Source organism: Aspergillus candidus (assembly GCF_002847045.1).
Source record: "Aspergillus candidus strain CBS 102.13 unplaced genomic scaffold BDW47scaffold_5, whole genome shotgun sequence".
NCBI lineage: Eukaryota > Fungi > Ascomycota > Eurotiomycetes > Eurotiales > Aspergillaceae > Aspergillus > Aspergillus candidus.
In genome coordinates, this window is record NW_020194010.1 from 13,439 (window position 1) to 29,258 (window position 15,820).

Consider the following 15,820-nt stretch of genomic DNA (forward strand, 5'->3'; position numbering starts at 1 on the left):
GGGTCGAGCAGATCTTTTATAGGCGAGGTCCGGTCGGAGATTTTCTGTGTTAGACGTGGCTCTGGACCCGGATCTATTGATGATCGACATCGTTAGTCGGGCCACTTTTCGAGACAGCGTCATGGGGACAGGACTGCGGAATGACCGCACATGGTCCTGTCCAGAAGGAAGTGGAGGCTGGACGATTCATTGGATCGAATTGGCATCCCCCGCTAGAATCAATCCGTGATCGGAGGGATACCGAGCAAGGGGGAAGCACGGGGGAGGGGAAATGTTCCCCAGCCGATGAATTAAGCCTGCGGGGGGGGGGGGGGGCCCGGGGGAAGAAAGTGGCGGGTCAATGCGAACGCTTGACCTGTCGACATGCATAGGATGGTATCTATCATGGTTGACCATGCAGCTTGAATGGTCATGAGGACGTCAAATGATAAACATGGAAAAAAAGGAGAATTGTCGTGTCCATGCGAGTCCTCGAGAGACATTGATTCACATGGTACCTCTCATTCCCATAGTTCATCGACGGGATCGATCGTCGGAAGATCGTCGGTCACTATCATGGTGTTCATGATGGGATGGGATTGATTCGCACGATGCCATACCATAGGGAATCCATGCAGGAGGGAAAGAAGAAACCCCCATGAGGCGACTGTGAGGCTGGGAAGTAAGGGTGAAGATGAGATGGAGAGATGAAGATGGAGGAGAGAAAAGAAGAAGGATACTAATTGTGCATGATTAATGCCGTGATAGTGAGACATGACTCAGCTATGCATCCGCCTGAATTCTGCCTGTCATTCCAGGCACTCAGGTATCTATCTGCGCCACCGGTCCGCATCAGCCACCGTGGCGCACCACCTCAAATTTCCGCGTCGCGTCCGACTCGCTCGCTCTCCATCTCGTCCATCGCATCTCATCGCATCTCCATCTCCATCTCCATCTTCATCTTCCTCACTTCCCCGTCTTTCTCCCCTCCACCCCCCTTCAATTGATCGTCTATTTGAGATCCTCTCTCTACTGGGCCATCCATCTATGGTTCATCTTTTTCTTCTATAATCTATTGTCCACTGCTATTACCCTCCCTTCGGCGTCGTTCATCATGGAGGACAGCCCAGCAAATCGCCTGCCGGCGCAGCTGGTATCTTTCTCCCTCTACAACCGCCTGCTTGATACGACACTGACTAGTAGAGTAGCTCCCCCATATGCACCTCGTCTCCCGTCATCGCTACCCCGTCGTCCACATGATGCCCACCGAGACCGTCGTCGAATACCTCCTGTCCGCCCCCAAGATCGTGCGCGAAGCCCAACCCATGCACTGGACCTTCCTCGATGGTCCCCAGGACGGTACGGTCATGCTGACCTGGCAACCCCTGCAACATCTGGGCAACAATTTCGCCAGCGATGGTTACGTCTGGGCCGATGCCGAACAGGCCTACACTTTTGAAGCTCGGGGCTACGTCGTCGAGATGTACCTGCATCGCAGTGGCTACCATCCGCCCAACGAATCCCTGGCCATCCACTCGCGCCGTCGCTACCGTCTCTTACCCACCAAGAACCCCAACCCCAACGGTCCCGCCCCCGATCCCGCCCTCTGGATCGTTCACTACTCCCGCGCCCCGCCTCCGGAACACGTGCCCGCCAATCGCATTCCCCTCCTCCCGCAGGTCCAGGGCATGCTGTCCCAGCGCCGCTTCTTGCAGAGCCAGGGCCAGCTCGCTCGTAAGGACTTCATGCTGCTGGACCGCCAGAACTGGCCCACCATCAACTTCCCCCCGCAGGTGGCCCCCCAGGGTTACGCCCCCGTCCCCGGCCCCTACCCCAGCTCCATGGTCGCGCGCCAACCCTTCTACCCGCCCGCCACCCCGGGCATGCCCGCGCCCGCGGCGGCTCCGATGCCCGCCAAGGCCCCCCGCGGCCACCGCGCCTCGTCAGCCGCCATGAACGCCGCCACGGCCGACTTCGCCCTGGAAGATGAGGACGTCTCGGCGGGCGATTTGATGGACCTGTTGACGCCGCGCGAGGTCAGCAAGATGCGGTACCAGCAGCACCACGAGTGGATGGAAGAGATCTTCGCCTCCCCCTACGCCATCAGCCAGATCACCCCCGTGTCGCTGGGCCTGGGCCGCAAGGGCGAGCTGGAATCCCTGACCGCCGGATTCTTCGATGCCCCCGGGGCGCCCCCGCCGGCGGACGCCAAGGAGGCCCCCGAGGCGGCTCCGGCCACTAAACTGGAACCCGCCCGCGCCGAGGAGTTCGCCGACCGGGTGGCCCAGAAGGTCGCCGACATGACCGCCGAGATCGAGCGATTGAAGCGACGCCACGCCCGTCGCATGAGCAAGTTCAACCGCACTACGCTGCTCAAGGACGCCGAGCGGCGCCTCCGCGAATCGGCCGCCGACCCCGCGGCCTCGGGCCCCGAGATCTGGCGGCTCGAGGGGCGGCTGGAGGTGCCCGGCGGCGACGAGTCAGAGGAGGACACCGCGCCGGTGCCGCGCGCCGTCGACCCGCCCGCCAAGTACCGGGTGGACGACGTGGTACGGGAGGTGGAGACGGCGTGGCAGCGGCCGGTCGTCGCGGAGCCCAAGATCTCATGTGTGCAAAAAGGGGGTCTGCTGGAGAAGATCGAGCCGGAGCCTCCGGTTGCCCCGCCCGCGGCCGAGGCCGCGGATGTGGACATGGGCGGCATGGGCCTCGAGCCAGAAGCTCCGGCTGCCAGCGCGCCCGCCCCGTCCGCTCCGCTCGCCGCGGCGCCCGACGTCACAGCGCAGGCCCCGCCGCCGACCGCCCCTAGCGTCCACCCGCCCCGCGCCAATGTCGATATGGATCTAGGCGCCGACCCGGTCCCCGCAGCCAGCCAGCCCTCCTCCGCCGTGCCCGCCGCCACCGCGTCCGGCGAGACCGGTGAGTGGGTCATGGTGAACGAGGAGCAGAAGGAGTTGGCCGGCGAGAAGCCGGCGGCCGACACGCCCAGCGGAGCGATTCCGGGGATGACACCGGCGCAGACGGACAGCGCGGGGGACACGGCGCTGGACGGGGCCAACTTCGACTTCACCAACATGGACAGTGCGGGGGATGCGCTGGCGGCGTACACGGAGCAGAACGAGGGGTTGGATCTGCCGGACCTGGACAATTCGGCGTTTGGGGATGCTTTCCATGCGTCGGATAATGAGAATACGCATCACCACGATGATGATCTTTAATCTTGTTTCTTTTTTTTCCTCTTGTCTTCTCCCCTTTATTTGGTTTTTGCTCTCTGGAGCTGGGTTGGTGTATCATAGGCTGAATGTATTGTTTTCTTTTGATGATCGACCACCTCTATCCCTTTCGTTCCCTCCAGCCAGATGCTTGCTTCTTTACCTCGCCCGGGACTGAGCAGGCGCTCAAACCCTGGTGGAGTGACAACTGGCAAGAGAGCATCGACTTAGGGCTGGACTGCGCTCACTAGCCCGATCGGGTATAGTTTGCCTGATCCAGGCATCCATCAATGCCAGTCCTCTTGCAATTAATATCTCTACAGGACCACAATATGGATTTATGGATACTCTCCTGTACAGAAAGGAGATAATACGGGCCAGTTGCTGATGCAACCTGCCACCAGACGTCCGCAGTTGGGGGCAGCATATGGACCGCCATGGAGCCCTCGTGTACTACCTCTTGGTCAGATGCTATCACCTGTCATCTTTCTCCATTTCTCAGTCTATATATATTACGATCTATATATATCTCTAGGGACAGAGAGATAGAGAGCTATATACGGACAATAGATAATATAATATATGTCATCGGAGAGAGCGGTGGTCAGCGAGTCAAGTCACTGGGTTGATCGTCATACGCATGACAGCCCTGATCAGGTGAACCCGGTCCATACTAGATAAACATCACTTTGTTTCTTCTCTTCTCTCTCTCTCTCTCTCTCTCTCTTCCTTCTGTTTCCCTTTCTCGCTGTTTTGTTCTGCTTCTCGGGATAATTACGATATATACCATTTTGTGATACAGCTATCAACCATGTGCTTCGTCGAAATCGACGAAGACGGACCTTGCATCCGGGTCACGGAATTCCGTCCTCAACCTCTACGTGTCTCTTTCCCAGGTGCCAAACACGGTCATCATCACCATTGTCATCATCGTCATCATAAGGCGCATCATCACTGTCATCATAGGCGTGGCAGCAGCAGCAGCAGCAGTGACGACAGCAGTGACAGCAGCAAAGGCAGCAAAAGCAGCAAAAGCAGCAGCAACAGCAGTAGTAGCAAAAGCAGCAGTACAAGCTCCAGCAAGACCAGCCAGACCAACACTACAACTACCGACACCACCAGTCAGAATACCAGCCTAGTCTGTCCTCCACGACACCGACATCGACGATGCAGCGCGCCTCCCGTGATAGTAGATTGGGACTCAAGACATAGCCACGAGCACGAGAAGACTCGCGACCTTGAGTCAAACGACCACGACTACGACTACACTATACGAAGAACGTATACGCGCCGCACACAAGAATCCATACTCCCGTGGCGACGGGGTCGCGTCCTAGAGATCGACGAGCCGGGCCATCGCTATGTCGAATATATGGAGGTTCCGGCCGTCGAGTGGATTCCACCGCGTGTAAGACCACGTGGGAGGGTATGCTCGGACGGGGATGAGGTGGAAGTGCAGTATATAGCAGGACGGTAGTTCATATACGGCTACCACTCTCTATGCTATGGTTGTGGCTGGCTTAAGGTTGGTTGTTCATCTTCTCTTCTTTTTCCCTTCTCTTTTCTGGTTGGGTTCCATTTTACTTTACCTTATCTTGCCTCACTTTGTTTTTCCTCGTTCCATTTTACCTCATCCTCATTTGAATCGCTCGATGTCATACTGTTGCTGAAGGGCCCTTCCATCGGTGAGCGCCCCATGGAACCCTACCCTCCTCCTCTCCCAATCACCAGGTTACCACACCGTCTGCGAACCCCCCGGCTAATAAATCGGAAAACTCAAAAAGAAAAGAATCCTCGACTCTTGCGTCAGATGACGGATGACGGTGGTCGAAAGCGGATGCGAGAATCGACGATGATTTCACCACCCACGTATCCCCCATGACGTCAGGAGCTCATGTCGTTTCAATAAAGCATTGATGCTCGTCCGGGGTTGAACAATTCGATTTGCCCCATTGTCTATGACAGCTGCGAAATACTATTGTCTAGCTCTATTGTCGACCCGTTTATTGTTCGAGTGCCGGATTGACACGGAAGGTGCTACCAACCCCACGGAGCGTACATATATGATTCCGTTCCGCTCCGTCTCACCATTTCAACACATTTTATTTTTGAAACTACGCTGGTGATATTATAACACTGCAAAATGTACAATTCCCTGTCAAAATTTCTCAAGGTGCATACTAAATGAAACAGGAATCGCCGTCTCTCCACCCGCAGCGGCGGCAATGGCGGCTCCAGCCACCAATTCAACCTGTCCACGCTGCGCGGCCGACAGCATCCCAAGCTAAGCCAGAAGATGAGCAAACTGATCAAGAGCGAGAATGGTGTAATCTCGGCTTACGAGAAGGCCGGTCGCGAGCGCATCTCCGTCGCCTCCCAGCTCTCCGATTGGGGCGACAGCATCGAGGATGACGCCATCTCCGACGTCTCCGACAAGCTGGCCGTGCTGCTCGCCGAAATGGGCGACCAGGAGGACAACTTCGCCAGCAACCTCGAGGAGTATCGCATGATGCTGAAGCACATCCGCGACACCGAGGCCTCGGTGCAACCGGCCCGTAACCAGCGCCACAAGGCCGCCGACGAGGTCCAGAAAATGAAGCTGAAAGACCCGAATAACTCGAGTAAGATTGAGACGCTCGAACAGGAGCTGGTGCGAGCGGAGGCTCAGGCCCTAGTTGCCGAGGCACAGTTGACCAACATGGTATATTCTCTTCCTGTCCGTTCATCACTTGATTGCCTTCGCTAATTCGATAGACCCGTCAAAAACTCAAAGAGTCCTTCGACGTCCACTTGGCGGGTGTTATTGAACGCGGGGAGAAGCAGATCCTGCTGGCGCGCCACGCCCGCCGTCTGCTCAACTGCCTGGACGACACGCCCATCATCCCAGGCGAGGAGAAGCCCGAGTATCGCCACGCCACCTCGGCCAAGTTGATTGTCGAGGACGCCGAGAGAGACCTCAAGTCGTGGTCGAGCTCCCTCGAGCCGATCCTGACGGCCGTACCCGATCGCACGTCCGAGTCCCAGCTGCCCCTGTCGTCGGCGGCGCGGCGCAAGCGCGATTCGGCCGCCGCTGGAGCGAATGCTGGTCGCGGCACGGAGAGCATGAGTCCCACCGCGAACACCGCCGCGGCGGGCGCCGCCGGATATTCGGGTTTGGGCACCTCAGCCGGCGTCGACCAAGACATGACGGACGCGGAGCCCGTCGTGAGTGGTGTGGGCGCCGTCCCCGGAGCTACTACCACACAGGCGGCTCCCCCACGGGTGATCATGCGCGAACGCGAGACCGAGGTGATCGGCACCACGGGGGTCACCGGCCCGGGCCCCGACATGATGGCCGCCGATCAAGGCATCCGAGTCACCGGCGTCGACCAAGACCGGGTCACCGGCACCGACGAAAAGATGCGAGTCACCGACGCCGACGAGGCCGAGGACCAGAAGTCAGACGTGGTGACACTGTCAGACTCGACCGATGAAGGCCTCGACTCAGTCGTCGAGGAGGAGCCAGTGCGGGAGCGGCCCGAGAAGGTGCCCAAGCTGTCAGCAGGACTAGGAGTGCCCTCGCGCGCCGAGCCGTCCGCATATACCGTCGCAGTGCCGTATTAGAATAGGCTCTCGTTGATTGCTCTTCCGTCTATCTGCAGTGTGGCCTTGATTTTGCCCTGGGTGTGATACGGGTTTTAATACGGTTGCTTCTGACTGCTCCAGACATGGCTTCTGACCCGCAGAGCATCCTGGATAGATGCATAGGACATCATCCTGTACCGGCACACCTACCTTCAGAACTCAGGATTGCTTCATTCAGCTTGACCCATTAATGATGTATAGTTAATATGATTGTTGATAGTTTTTGTATAGTATATAGTCAATTCTTTTACTGTATTCGTATGTGATGTTGGTCTTCTAGGCACTCCTAGATCGTATGGTATATCATGGTGCTGAAGTAGATCGTTTGGTTATAGATCGTTTGTTTGTAGCCGGGGCAGACTGCTTGAATGGTGAAGCGGCAATACATGGCATACACACATAGTAAAAGAGTTACTTGAATGGTCAAATAGGAATATCGTTAAGGGCGCGTGTAGGTTGACAGAGTCGTCTTTCACATCGTCCGTTCTGTTCAGTGCCAAATTAGGGTTGTTGATGCAGATTACGTCATCTATCGCGATCGTTCTCTCATCTCATCGCCCCTGGCAACTTCTACGACAACCGAAGACAACCAACTAACTATCCATTTTATCCTCGCGCTGGGATCACGATCGCGAAATATTGTGAATGGCTCTTGGTTATGCATCAAATCATGGACGATGACCAGCGAGAAGTCATTCTGCGGTGGGTCAAAGACATCGAGCTCGCCCGACGGCCGACCCCTCCTCCATGCGCGCAAAACACGCCGCCCAATCAACCCATGACGGATGCAAGAATTGTCCCAATGACTACTACCCCTCCACGCAGTTCCTGGGAAGGACTGAATTCGCAAAAACGGACGCTCGAAGAGATGTCATCGGCTTCAGTAGCAGATCCTCCCAAACGGCCCCGTTTCCAACGGGATTCGGATTCGCATTCATCTGTCTTGCGCCTACGGGACGACATCACCCTTACAGGTTCAACATCTACATCTACATCTGCTAGCCGACAGCGGTCTCTGAGTCCCAGCCGTGCAAAAGCAAACCTAGCGAGGGCTAGTCCCAGCATAGTCTACATTAATGAGTTAGGGGATCCTGGCAATGAGGCAGCAAAACAGTTGTTGGCGCGTCTACTCGTTGAAAACGGGGAGTGTACGAGTTCCTCGTGGATTCCACCGGAGGAATCAATAGCCAAAATATCTGCCGCCTCGTATCAATGTACCACCGAGATACGGAGCGAAGGATCGTGGGTCATTAAAGTTGCCTGCCCTCTGTTAGAATTGGCCATTGAAGACTTACCCCTGGAGTGTTGGAGTGTGTAAGTCTCTCCTTCCTCTCCCCGAATCTTACCTCCGCCAGAAGTCTTATACTTACTAGTGGAAGTCTTATACTTACTAGTCGTATATAGCCAAACAGAGAGTGTCGACGTAAGATACCTACCCCGGTACACAGCACGCGACACCTACAACCGCAAAATCGACCTTGTGGTCGGGCTCGCAAAAAAGGATTGGACGACGTACTATGATCAAGTCGCTGCACATATCCCCGACTACCAATTCAGCCACATTACGCATCCACACACGGGTGCCCGCGTTCTCGGTTTCGGATGTGAGGTGAAGGCCCCTGATGGAAATTTCATCGAAGCCGAAGTCCAATTGGGGGTCTGGATGAGCGGCCTGTTTTCATGGATGTTGCAGCATCGGCGAGGAGCCGCCCCTCTTCCACCTGTTGTTGGGTGTATTAGCATGGGGGCGAACTGGGAATTTTATATTGTTTACTGCGTGGAGGAAACACACGACTCTCATCAATCAACTCCCCAGGTGTGCATTTGGGGCCCACTATCTGATTTGTGCGGCCGGGGGCCCAGCCATCGGGCTGTGTCTATGCTGGCGACAACCCTCCGCCGCGTGATGCAGTATGTCTGCGAGGATTTTACAGAGCAACTGTTGAAGATCATTGTGGGTGATTGAAACCATGCTATTCTGCCTCACTTTCAGGGTTCTTCCCGAGATATGCTATCGCCCAAAAGCGCAAAGAACCCGAAAAGAGGAAACAAGAACTACATCAACCCCAGCACCACATCCCCCTGCAGAACCGCGTGTAACTCCAGTCCCACGTCAGCCCGCAAGTCGAGATTCACCCGGATGTTGATGGTCGACTCCGCCTCCACTTCCACCTCAATCTCCTCCCCTGACGCTGTCTTCTTCTTGACCTTCTTCATAGGTCGACGGATACCGGGCGACGGGCGCGTCACGGCGCGATCGCCCCATAGCTTCTGTGAGAGGTTGTTTGCCGGCGGCGTGTTGGGCTTGGTTGCCGCACTAGCGCTGCTGTTAGGTGCTGGGCTTCGATAGGGTTGGGCTCAGATATACCTGGTAGCCTCATGGACCATTTTGTTCTTTCTCTCTATCTTTCTCTCTGTGTCTGTCCGTCTTTCTTGTTGGATACCCGAGGATAGTTCGATATACGGAGAAAGACAGGACTGCCGGCACGAAGAGAGTAATACTAAGACCTAGGGACAGTGAATGACTCCATAAAGAGCCGTTCCAAACTTTGAGCAACGCATGGTGCAATGGCTGGTGCACGTTAAGGTTCTAGTTCATGGTAGATACGCTGTCAGGAACAGTCCATGACGATGCTCTCTGCTGATGTAGTACGGGTGGAGTTACATTCGGAGCTGGATTCCGCATGCGGTGCTGTGATCTTTGTTTACTTTCTTATTTACTTTTTTTCTTTTCTTACTGTTCTTATCTATTTTACTGATACTTGGTCTAGATTGACTGGGTATTGTAGATTGATATTGATGTAGACTGGTGTGGAGACAGTGCTGTGGTGGATATACTGTACCGTATACCACGATTCACGGCCACATTCACGGTATGCCTATCTCATTGGCAAGATGATTTAATTCCTCATATAAATGATACAAAAAGAGCAATATTATACAATCCAACGATCAATCCAACGATAATGTGGATGTCGTGATGTACACCACGTGACCGTGCGGTATAGAGGGCGGGTGGAGTATCGGCGCACGTGACCGCAGGCGGCCAAGCGTGACGCGGAGCAGCTCAGCATCATCAGCTCCAGCTTCATCATCGTCAACTCCATCCTCCCTAGCTCTCCCCCATCCCTTATTCCTCTTCTTTCTACGTCTTCTTTTTTTAACTAGTGCATTTTCTCTTCATCTAATCTCACAACATGGACAAATTGGTCTCCGTCTACTCCCGTCCGCCTCACAAGGATGATTTCTACTCCGAGCAAGAGCAGCGAGACCTCACCGAGAACCTTCCCCCTCTCTCCCTCAAATTCGACCTTCCTCCGATTGACGACGTGAGCTTCCTCTTCCTCCCTATCTGTACTCCGATCGGCACCGCAGGCTGTTCGCAGGCACCAAGCCGATAGACTCCCCACCCGGCCGAACAGCCGCCTAGCTATCTCCATGCGGTCTACCTGCTAGGTCAAGACAAGACAGAACAATTCGGAAATCACTAACGAAGCTCTCCCCACAGTCGCGAGGCTTCCTCCGTGCCATGACCGATGACCACTCCAACCCCAATTGCCCGATCAAGCTCGCCCACGGCACAACAACGCTAGCTTTCCGATTCCAGGGTGGAATTGTACGCCTCTCTCCCACACCCCATCCGCTTCTCATCTCCCACTGACCCATCCCCGTGTCCTCCAGATCGTCGCTACAGATTCCCGAGCCACCGCCGGTAACTGGATCGCCAGTCAGACGGTCAAGAAGGTCATTCCCGTGTCGCGGTTGAGCCGCGGTGAGGATAAGGTGTCGCCTGATGTTGCTGTTCCGGGTCTGCTGGGTACGATGGCCGGTGGTGCTGCCGATTGCCAATATTGGCTGCGGTATTTGAGCCAGCAGTGCACGCTGCATGGTATGATATCCCGGGGTGTTGCATCTGCATAGTCAGTACTAATTGTGGATGATAGAAATCCGACACAAGCGTCGAATCACCGTCGCCGCCGCCTCCAAGATCCTCGCCAACCTGACCTACGCCTACAAGGGATACGGCCTCAGCATGGGAACCATGTTAGCGGGAGTAAGTCCCTCCTCGATAAATTGTTCCCAATGAAAAGAGTATACTGACAAACCAAAGATGACCCCCCAAGAAGGCCCCGCCCTCTACTACATCGACTCAGACGGCACCCGCCTCCCAGGCAACCTGTTCTGCGTCGGGTCCGGTCAGACCTTCGCCTACGGCGTGCTGGACGCCAACTACAAGTACGATCTGACGGAGCAGGAGGCGCTGGATTTGGGCCGCCGCAGTATCCTGGCTGCCATGCACCGGGACGCCTACTCCGGTGGCTTCATCAACCTCTACCACGTCAAGGAGGAAGGATGGGTGCATCACGGCTTCGACGACATGAACCCGATCTTCTGGAAGACGAAGTTCGAGAAGGGCGAGTTCTCGAATGTTCCGATGGCGCTGTAGTTTTTTTTCCCTCTTTAGTCGTTAGTTTAGTGGTTCTTGTTGGGAAATAACGAGGAACTAGATACTTTATTGATTATCTTATGATGTGTTTTCCTCCCAACGTATTTGTCTTATCTTAATCATATAATGTATGAGAAATGTCAAGTATGATGGAGAAGTATGAAGAAAGAAATAATGATATATGCTCGTATAAACAGTTCACCCAGCAGATATAGATAAATAAATACAAAAACAAATGCTTTTGTCCAAACGTCATTAGAAAAACAAAGCCAAGGGCGTATCTTTAACATGACATGGTTACTCAGTCACAGCCGTCGTCGACAGCAGTAACTTAGCAGTCAGTCATTCTTTTGCCCCGTATGCAAAACACATACACTCCCATATAAGAAAGAAAAGAAAAAAGAAAAGAAAAGAAAAAGTATGACTCGAAATGCAAAGTGAAAAAAAAAGAAAAGGATCTAATTATCAACCAAAAACTTCATCCGAATGCCCATCGCAGCAAGCTCCACATCCAAGTACTTCAGCACACCCGGCACAGCAACGACAGTGACGTCGTCGCCGCCCACATATCTGCGGCCGTTCCCGTCCTCCCAGACCACAGCCCGGGAGTCCTCGAAGACGGCTTCGCGCGCGCACCGCCGACACCGCACGAGGGAGCCGACGCCGCCGGCGCCAGTCCGCTGCTTCTGCTGCTTCTGCTGGTCCTCTTGGCCGGCGGCGGCAGACGCAGCGGCCACAGCCACGGCAGCGGCGGCCTTGCCGGCTGATGTGGCGGTGACGGTCGCCTGGGTGGACAGGAAAGAGCCACAGCAGCGACAGAGCCAGGCGCGCTGGGCGTCGGAGCAGTTCATGAGACGGTCTTGGAGGAGGAAGGCTGCGCCGTGAGCGATGAGCGAGTCGCGCTCCATTTCACCGACACGGATACCGCCACCCTTGGCACGGCCCTTGACGGGCTGGCCGTGCAGCGAGTTGACGGGTCCTGTGGTGCGCACTTGGAATTTGTCGTTCACCATGTGACGCAGTCTTTGGTAGTGGACGACGCCGATGAAGATGTCGGCGGCGAACTCCTTGCCTGTGATGCCGCTGTAGAGAGGCTCGTTGCCGAAGTAGTTGTATCCGGCTTTGCGCAGCTGGTGGCCGAAGAAGTCGGTGGCGGTGTTTTGTTCGGAGAATTGGAAGGGTGTTGAGTCTTGCGCGTGGCCGTGGAGGGCGCCGGCTTTGCCGGCCATGGATTCGACCATTTGGGCGATTGTCATGCCTGGTTGGTTGTTAGTGTGTGGTTTTGGATGGGAAAGGTGGGGGGGTATGGGAAGGGTAGAGAACGTACGAGATGGGAAAGCGTGCGGGTTGATGATCAGATCAGGCTGGATACCACTCTCGGAGAACGGCATGTCGACTGCCGGCCACAGCTGCGAACACACACCCTTTTGACCGTGACGAGACGAGAACTTGTCACCGATGATGGGCTTACGCGGCACACGGTACTTGACGCTGATAGACTGGCAAGGCTCGACACCCGACTCGGCGCCGAGGATGCGGATGCTGTCGATGTAGCCCTCTTCGGCGTCCTTGTACTTGACGAAGTGGGTGTGGCCGTCGACGTTGACGTACGAGTCGGTGGCGGCGTCGTAGCGGACGGTGTGCCAGGCGGCGACGAGGCTGCCCTCGCGCACGCGCGCGCCGATGTGCGGCAGTCCGTCCTCGTCCAGGGTTTGACGCCACTCGGCCTTGACCTCGGCGCCCGGGGCAAAGCCGAACAGCTTGCCGACCTCGCGGCGGGACTTGCCGCGCCGCGAGTCCTTGTCGTCCAAGCCGTGGACCTTGGTCTTGTAGATGGTGCCGTGGCCGAAGCCGCGCTCGTGCGCGGACTTGTTGATGATCATCGCGTCGTCCATGTCGTAGCCTGTGTACGAGATGATGGCCACGATGGCGTTGGTCCCGTTGGGGAAGTTGTCCAACCCGTAGGCGTTGTAGAGCGGCGGGCGCACGATGGGCGTCTGCCCCGTCTGCAGCCGGTACAGCTTGTTGTCCGTGCGGTAGTCGATGGCCGTGCCGGGCGTACCCATGGTCTGCTTGCTCATCTGGCACTGGTACATGTTACGCGGCGACTGGTTCTGGTCGGAGAAGGGGGTCATGTTGGCGACGATGGAGAGGATGTTGGTGGGCGTGTACTCGATGTGGGTGGACAGGCCGGCGATGAGGTCGTCGGGCAGGCACGCGATCTCCATGAAGGGCTGCTCGAACGGCCCGACGTAGTCGAGCTGGTCCAGCGGCAGGTACTTGACCGGCCGGTACATGCGCGCCGCCTGCGAGAACAGGTAGAGGCCAGGGTACTGGCCGCCGGTGGAGTTGGGGACGTAGCCGACCTCCAGCTCGCGCGGGACGCGGTGGGTGCCGGCGACCTTCCAGTGCCGCAGGGTGTCGGCCACCACGCGGGCCTGCGCGGGGGAGCAAAAGCCGACGATGCGGCCGTCCAGCTGGACGGTGACGCTCTCCTCCAGGGAGACCGACGACTCGGACCGGACGCCAAGCTGGACGAGGAGCCGCGGCAGGTGGGAGACGTCCACGTTGCTCGTGGCGATCAGGCACTTGTGGGCCAAGTGGTTGAGCAGACCGCAGGGAGAGCCATCGGGGGTGTGGACGGGGCAGAAGAAGCCCCAACTCTCGGGCAGCAGCTTGCGCACCGTCGTGGTCTTGAGCTGGGCGAAGAAACTACCACGATGGATCATGCGGAAGTGACTGATGAACCGGTAGAAGTTGATCTTCTCGGCCATGACGGTGTAACCGGACGTCTGCTGCAGATCGAGGCCACTGGGACTGACGAGGTTACCGGTGGAGAGGAAGTACTCGAGGGCGCCGCCGAGGTTCTCGTTGGTGCGTTTGACGATCTTGCCGAGGAAGTCCCGCTCGAAGGCCGGGTCGGTGAAGCGGGCGCCGTGGTTGCGCATGGACCAGTCGCGCAGGACGGGGGCCAGCGAGCGCACCCACTCCTCCAGACGCTCCTTGAGGATCATCCCGTACAGGAACCCACCCAGCAGGATCTCCTGGTTCGAGACGGCGTCCGGGTTGTCGGGGGCGCAGTCGCCAGCGACGAGAGCGTAGAGTTTGCGGATCATGAACAGGGTCAGCTTGAACTTGTCGTAGTCCTGGGTCTCAGTGACGTCCTGGTTGCCCAGGTGGGGCAGGACGACCTTGCGCAGGAACTCGGCGCCGGCCTCCTCGTTGGGGGTGTCCATGGGGATGCCAAGCACGGGCTTGAACTTCTCACCCAGGAGGGCACGGCAGGAGGCGCGGGAGTGGGTGGAGTAGGCCTTGTAGGTGCGCAGCAGCAGCTCGACACGGTCTGTGACGAAGGTGTTCTTCATGCCCTCGGAGTTGGGCCCGCCGACGATGCCCTCGAAGATCTCGCGGTCGTTGGTCTCGACCAGGGCCTTGAGGATCATCATGACGGGGACGAGGAACTCGTTCTTGCGCCAGGAGAAACGGAAGGTGACGCCGCCGTCACTGAGGTAGTGCAGCACGTTGGTCTGGGAGGTCTGATCGGGGCGCACAGAGCGAATCTGCACACCGAACTTGGTGTAGGCCTGACCACGCTTCACGAAGGATCCTCGGATGATGGACATGGGGTAGTTCCGGCGGCCGACGACCAGCATTCGGATGAGCTTCTCGTTACCGTTGACGATGTAGTATCCGCCCAACTCCTCAGACTCCTCCTTGTGCTGGACGAGCTGCGCCGGGGTGGCGTTCTCGAGGTGACAGCGGTTGGTGCGCATCATAATGGGGACCTGGCCCAGCTCCCGGACGGACTCGGCCCAGTCCCCATTGTTGACGCGGTACTCGATGCGGGCGCGCAGTTTCCCGCGGTAGGTGGCATGTCGCTCCCGGCACTCGGAGGGGTAGATGTTACGATTCCGGGTGGTGAACTTGTTGGTGGGAGGGAGGGCGGGCTTCTCGAGCAAGACCTCCTTGATGCGGACTTGCAGGCGGTTGCGCTTGAGGGGTTTGCGGCCCTCGGCCTGGCGGGCTCGTTTCTGCTCGGGGGATTCGAAGTCTCCATCCACGAAGGTCTTGGTGCCGATATCTTTCAAACCGGCTTCAAGGATCTTGGGCCCGTCGAAGAGGGCGTTGAAGGAGTCAACATGGGGGCGGATGGCCTCGGCGAGGGCGGGATAGGCGGTTTGATCTTTGGGGGGGTGTCGAAAAAGATGCTCCCGACGGAGGGTATCGTAGCCAACGGACCAATTGGTCTCTGTCGACTTGGCGGGGGCCATACTGAGGGGGGCCGACAAGTCCGTGGGAAGCGAGGATCGCCGTGGGAGAAATGATGAGTAGTTGAAGCCTTTTTTTCGTCGCTTTTCCTCTACGGGGAAATTTTTCGGTGGAGCCGGGCGGTATCGTCACGTGGAGATAGTCCTGTACGCCTGAGGTGTCGACTGACTACTTTCTGCCTGAGGTATCGGAAGTGTTTCCCGCTGCCTCAGGTATCCACTGTGGAGTTACTGCCTGAGGTATCTCTCACATTCCTCAGGCGGCAAAGAGCGGTGACTGAGGCTCAAACATC

General features: G+C 56.9%; 6 protein-coding genes across 6 annotated transcripts; 4 read left to right on the forward strand and 2 right to left on the reverse strand.

Moving 5' to 3' along the window:
* Positions 1-1,093: 1,093 nt before the first annotated feature.
* BDW47DRAFT_122731 (uncharacterized protein) lies at positions 1,094-3,194 on the forward strand (the record flags this gene model as incomplete). Its single annotated transcript, XM_024815907.1, has 2 exons — positions 1,094-1,132; positions 1,188-3,194. The coding sequence occupies 2 exons, from the start codon at positions 1,094-1,096 to the stop codon at positions 3,192-3,194; spliced, it is 2,046 nt and encodes a 681-aa protein (XP_024675172.1).
* Positions 3,195-4,549: 1,355 nt separating this feature from the next.
* Positions 4,550-6,791, forward strand: BDW47DRAFT_122732 (uncharacterized protein; the record flags this gene model as incomplete). Its single annotated transcript, XM_024815908.1, has 3 exons — positions 4,550-4,596; positions 5,382-5,889; positions 5,943-6,791. The coding sequence occupies 3 exons, from the start codon at positions 4,550-4,552 to the stop codon at positions 6,789-6,791; spliced, it is 1,404 nt and encodes a 467-aa protein (XP_024675173.1).
* A 626-nt stretch (positions 6,792-7,417) lies between these two features.
* On the forward strand, positions 7,418-8,823 carry BDW47DRAFT_64809 (uncharacterized protein). The gene is made up of 2 exons (XM_024819523.1): positions 7,418-8,126; positions 8,217-8,823. The coding sequence occupies exons 1-2, from the start codon at positions 7,471-7,473 to the stop codon at positions 8,776-8,778; spliced, it is 1,218 nt and encodes a 405-aa protein (XP_024675174.1). The 5' UTR covers positions 7,418-7,470; the 3' UTR covers positions 8,779-8,823.
* Positions 8,824-8,867: 44 nt separating this feature from the next.
* On the reverse strand, positions 8,868-9,200 carry BDW47DRAFT_122733 (uncharacterized protein; the record flags this gene model as incomplete). The annotated part of the gene is made up of 2 exons (XM_024815909.1): positions 8,868-9,129; positions 9,181-9,200. The coding sequence occupies 2 exons, from the start codon at positions 9,198-9,200 to the stop codon at positions 8,868-8,870; spliced, it is 282 nt and encodes a 93-aa protein (XP_024675175.1).
* A 713-nt stretch (positions 9,201-9,913) lies between these two features.
* On the forward strand, positions 9,914-11,359 carry pre2 (proteasome core particle subunit beta 5). Its single transcript, XM_024820902.1, has 5 exons — positions 9,914-10,141; positions 10,321-10,428; positions 10,494-10,701; positions 10,757-10,866; positions 10,924-11,359. Exons 1-5 carry the CDS (start codon positions 10,010-10,012, stop codon positions 11,257-11,259), a joined length of 894 nt encoding a protein of 297 aa, XP_024675176.1. The 5' UTR covers positions 9,914-10,009; the 3' UTR covers positions 11,260-11,359.
* A 64-nt stretch (positions 11,360-11,423) lies between these two features.
* Positions 11,424-15,572, reverse strand: BDW47DRAFT_133633 (DNA-directed RNA polymerase I core subunit RPA135). Its single transcript, XM_024817884.1, has 2 exons — positions 12,587-15,572; positions 11,424-12,517 (listed from the first exon to the last, which is right to left on the reverse strand). The coding sequence occupies exons 1-2, from the start codon at positions 15,528-15,530 to the stop codon at positions 11,718-11,720; spliced, it is 3,744 nt and encodes a 1,247-aa protein (XP_024675177.1). The 5' UTR covers positions 15,531-15,572; the 3' UTR covers positions 11,424-11,717.
* Between the last annotated feature and the right edge of the window lie 248 nt (positions 15,573-15,820).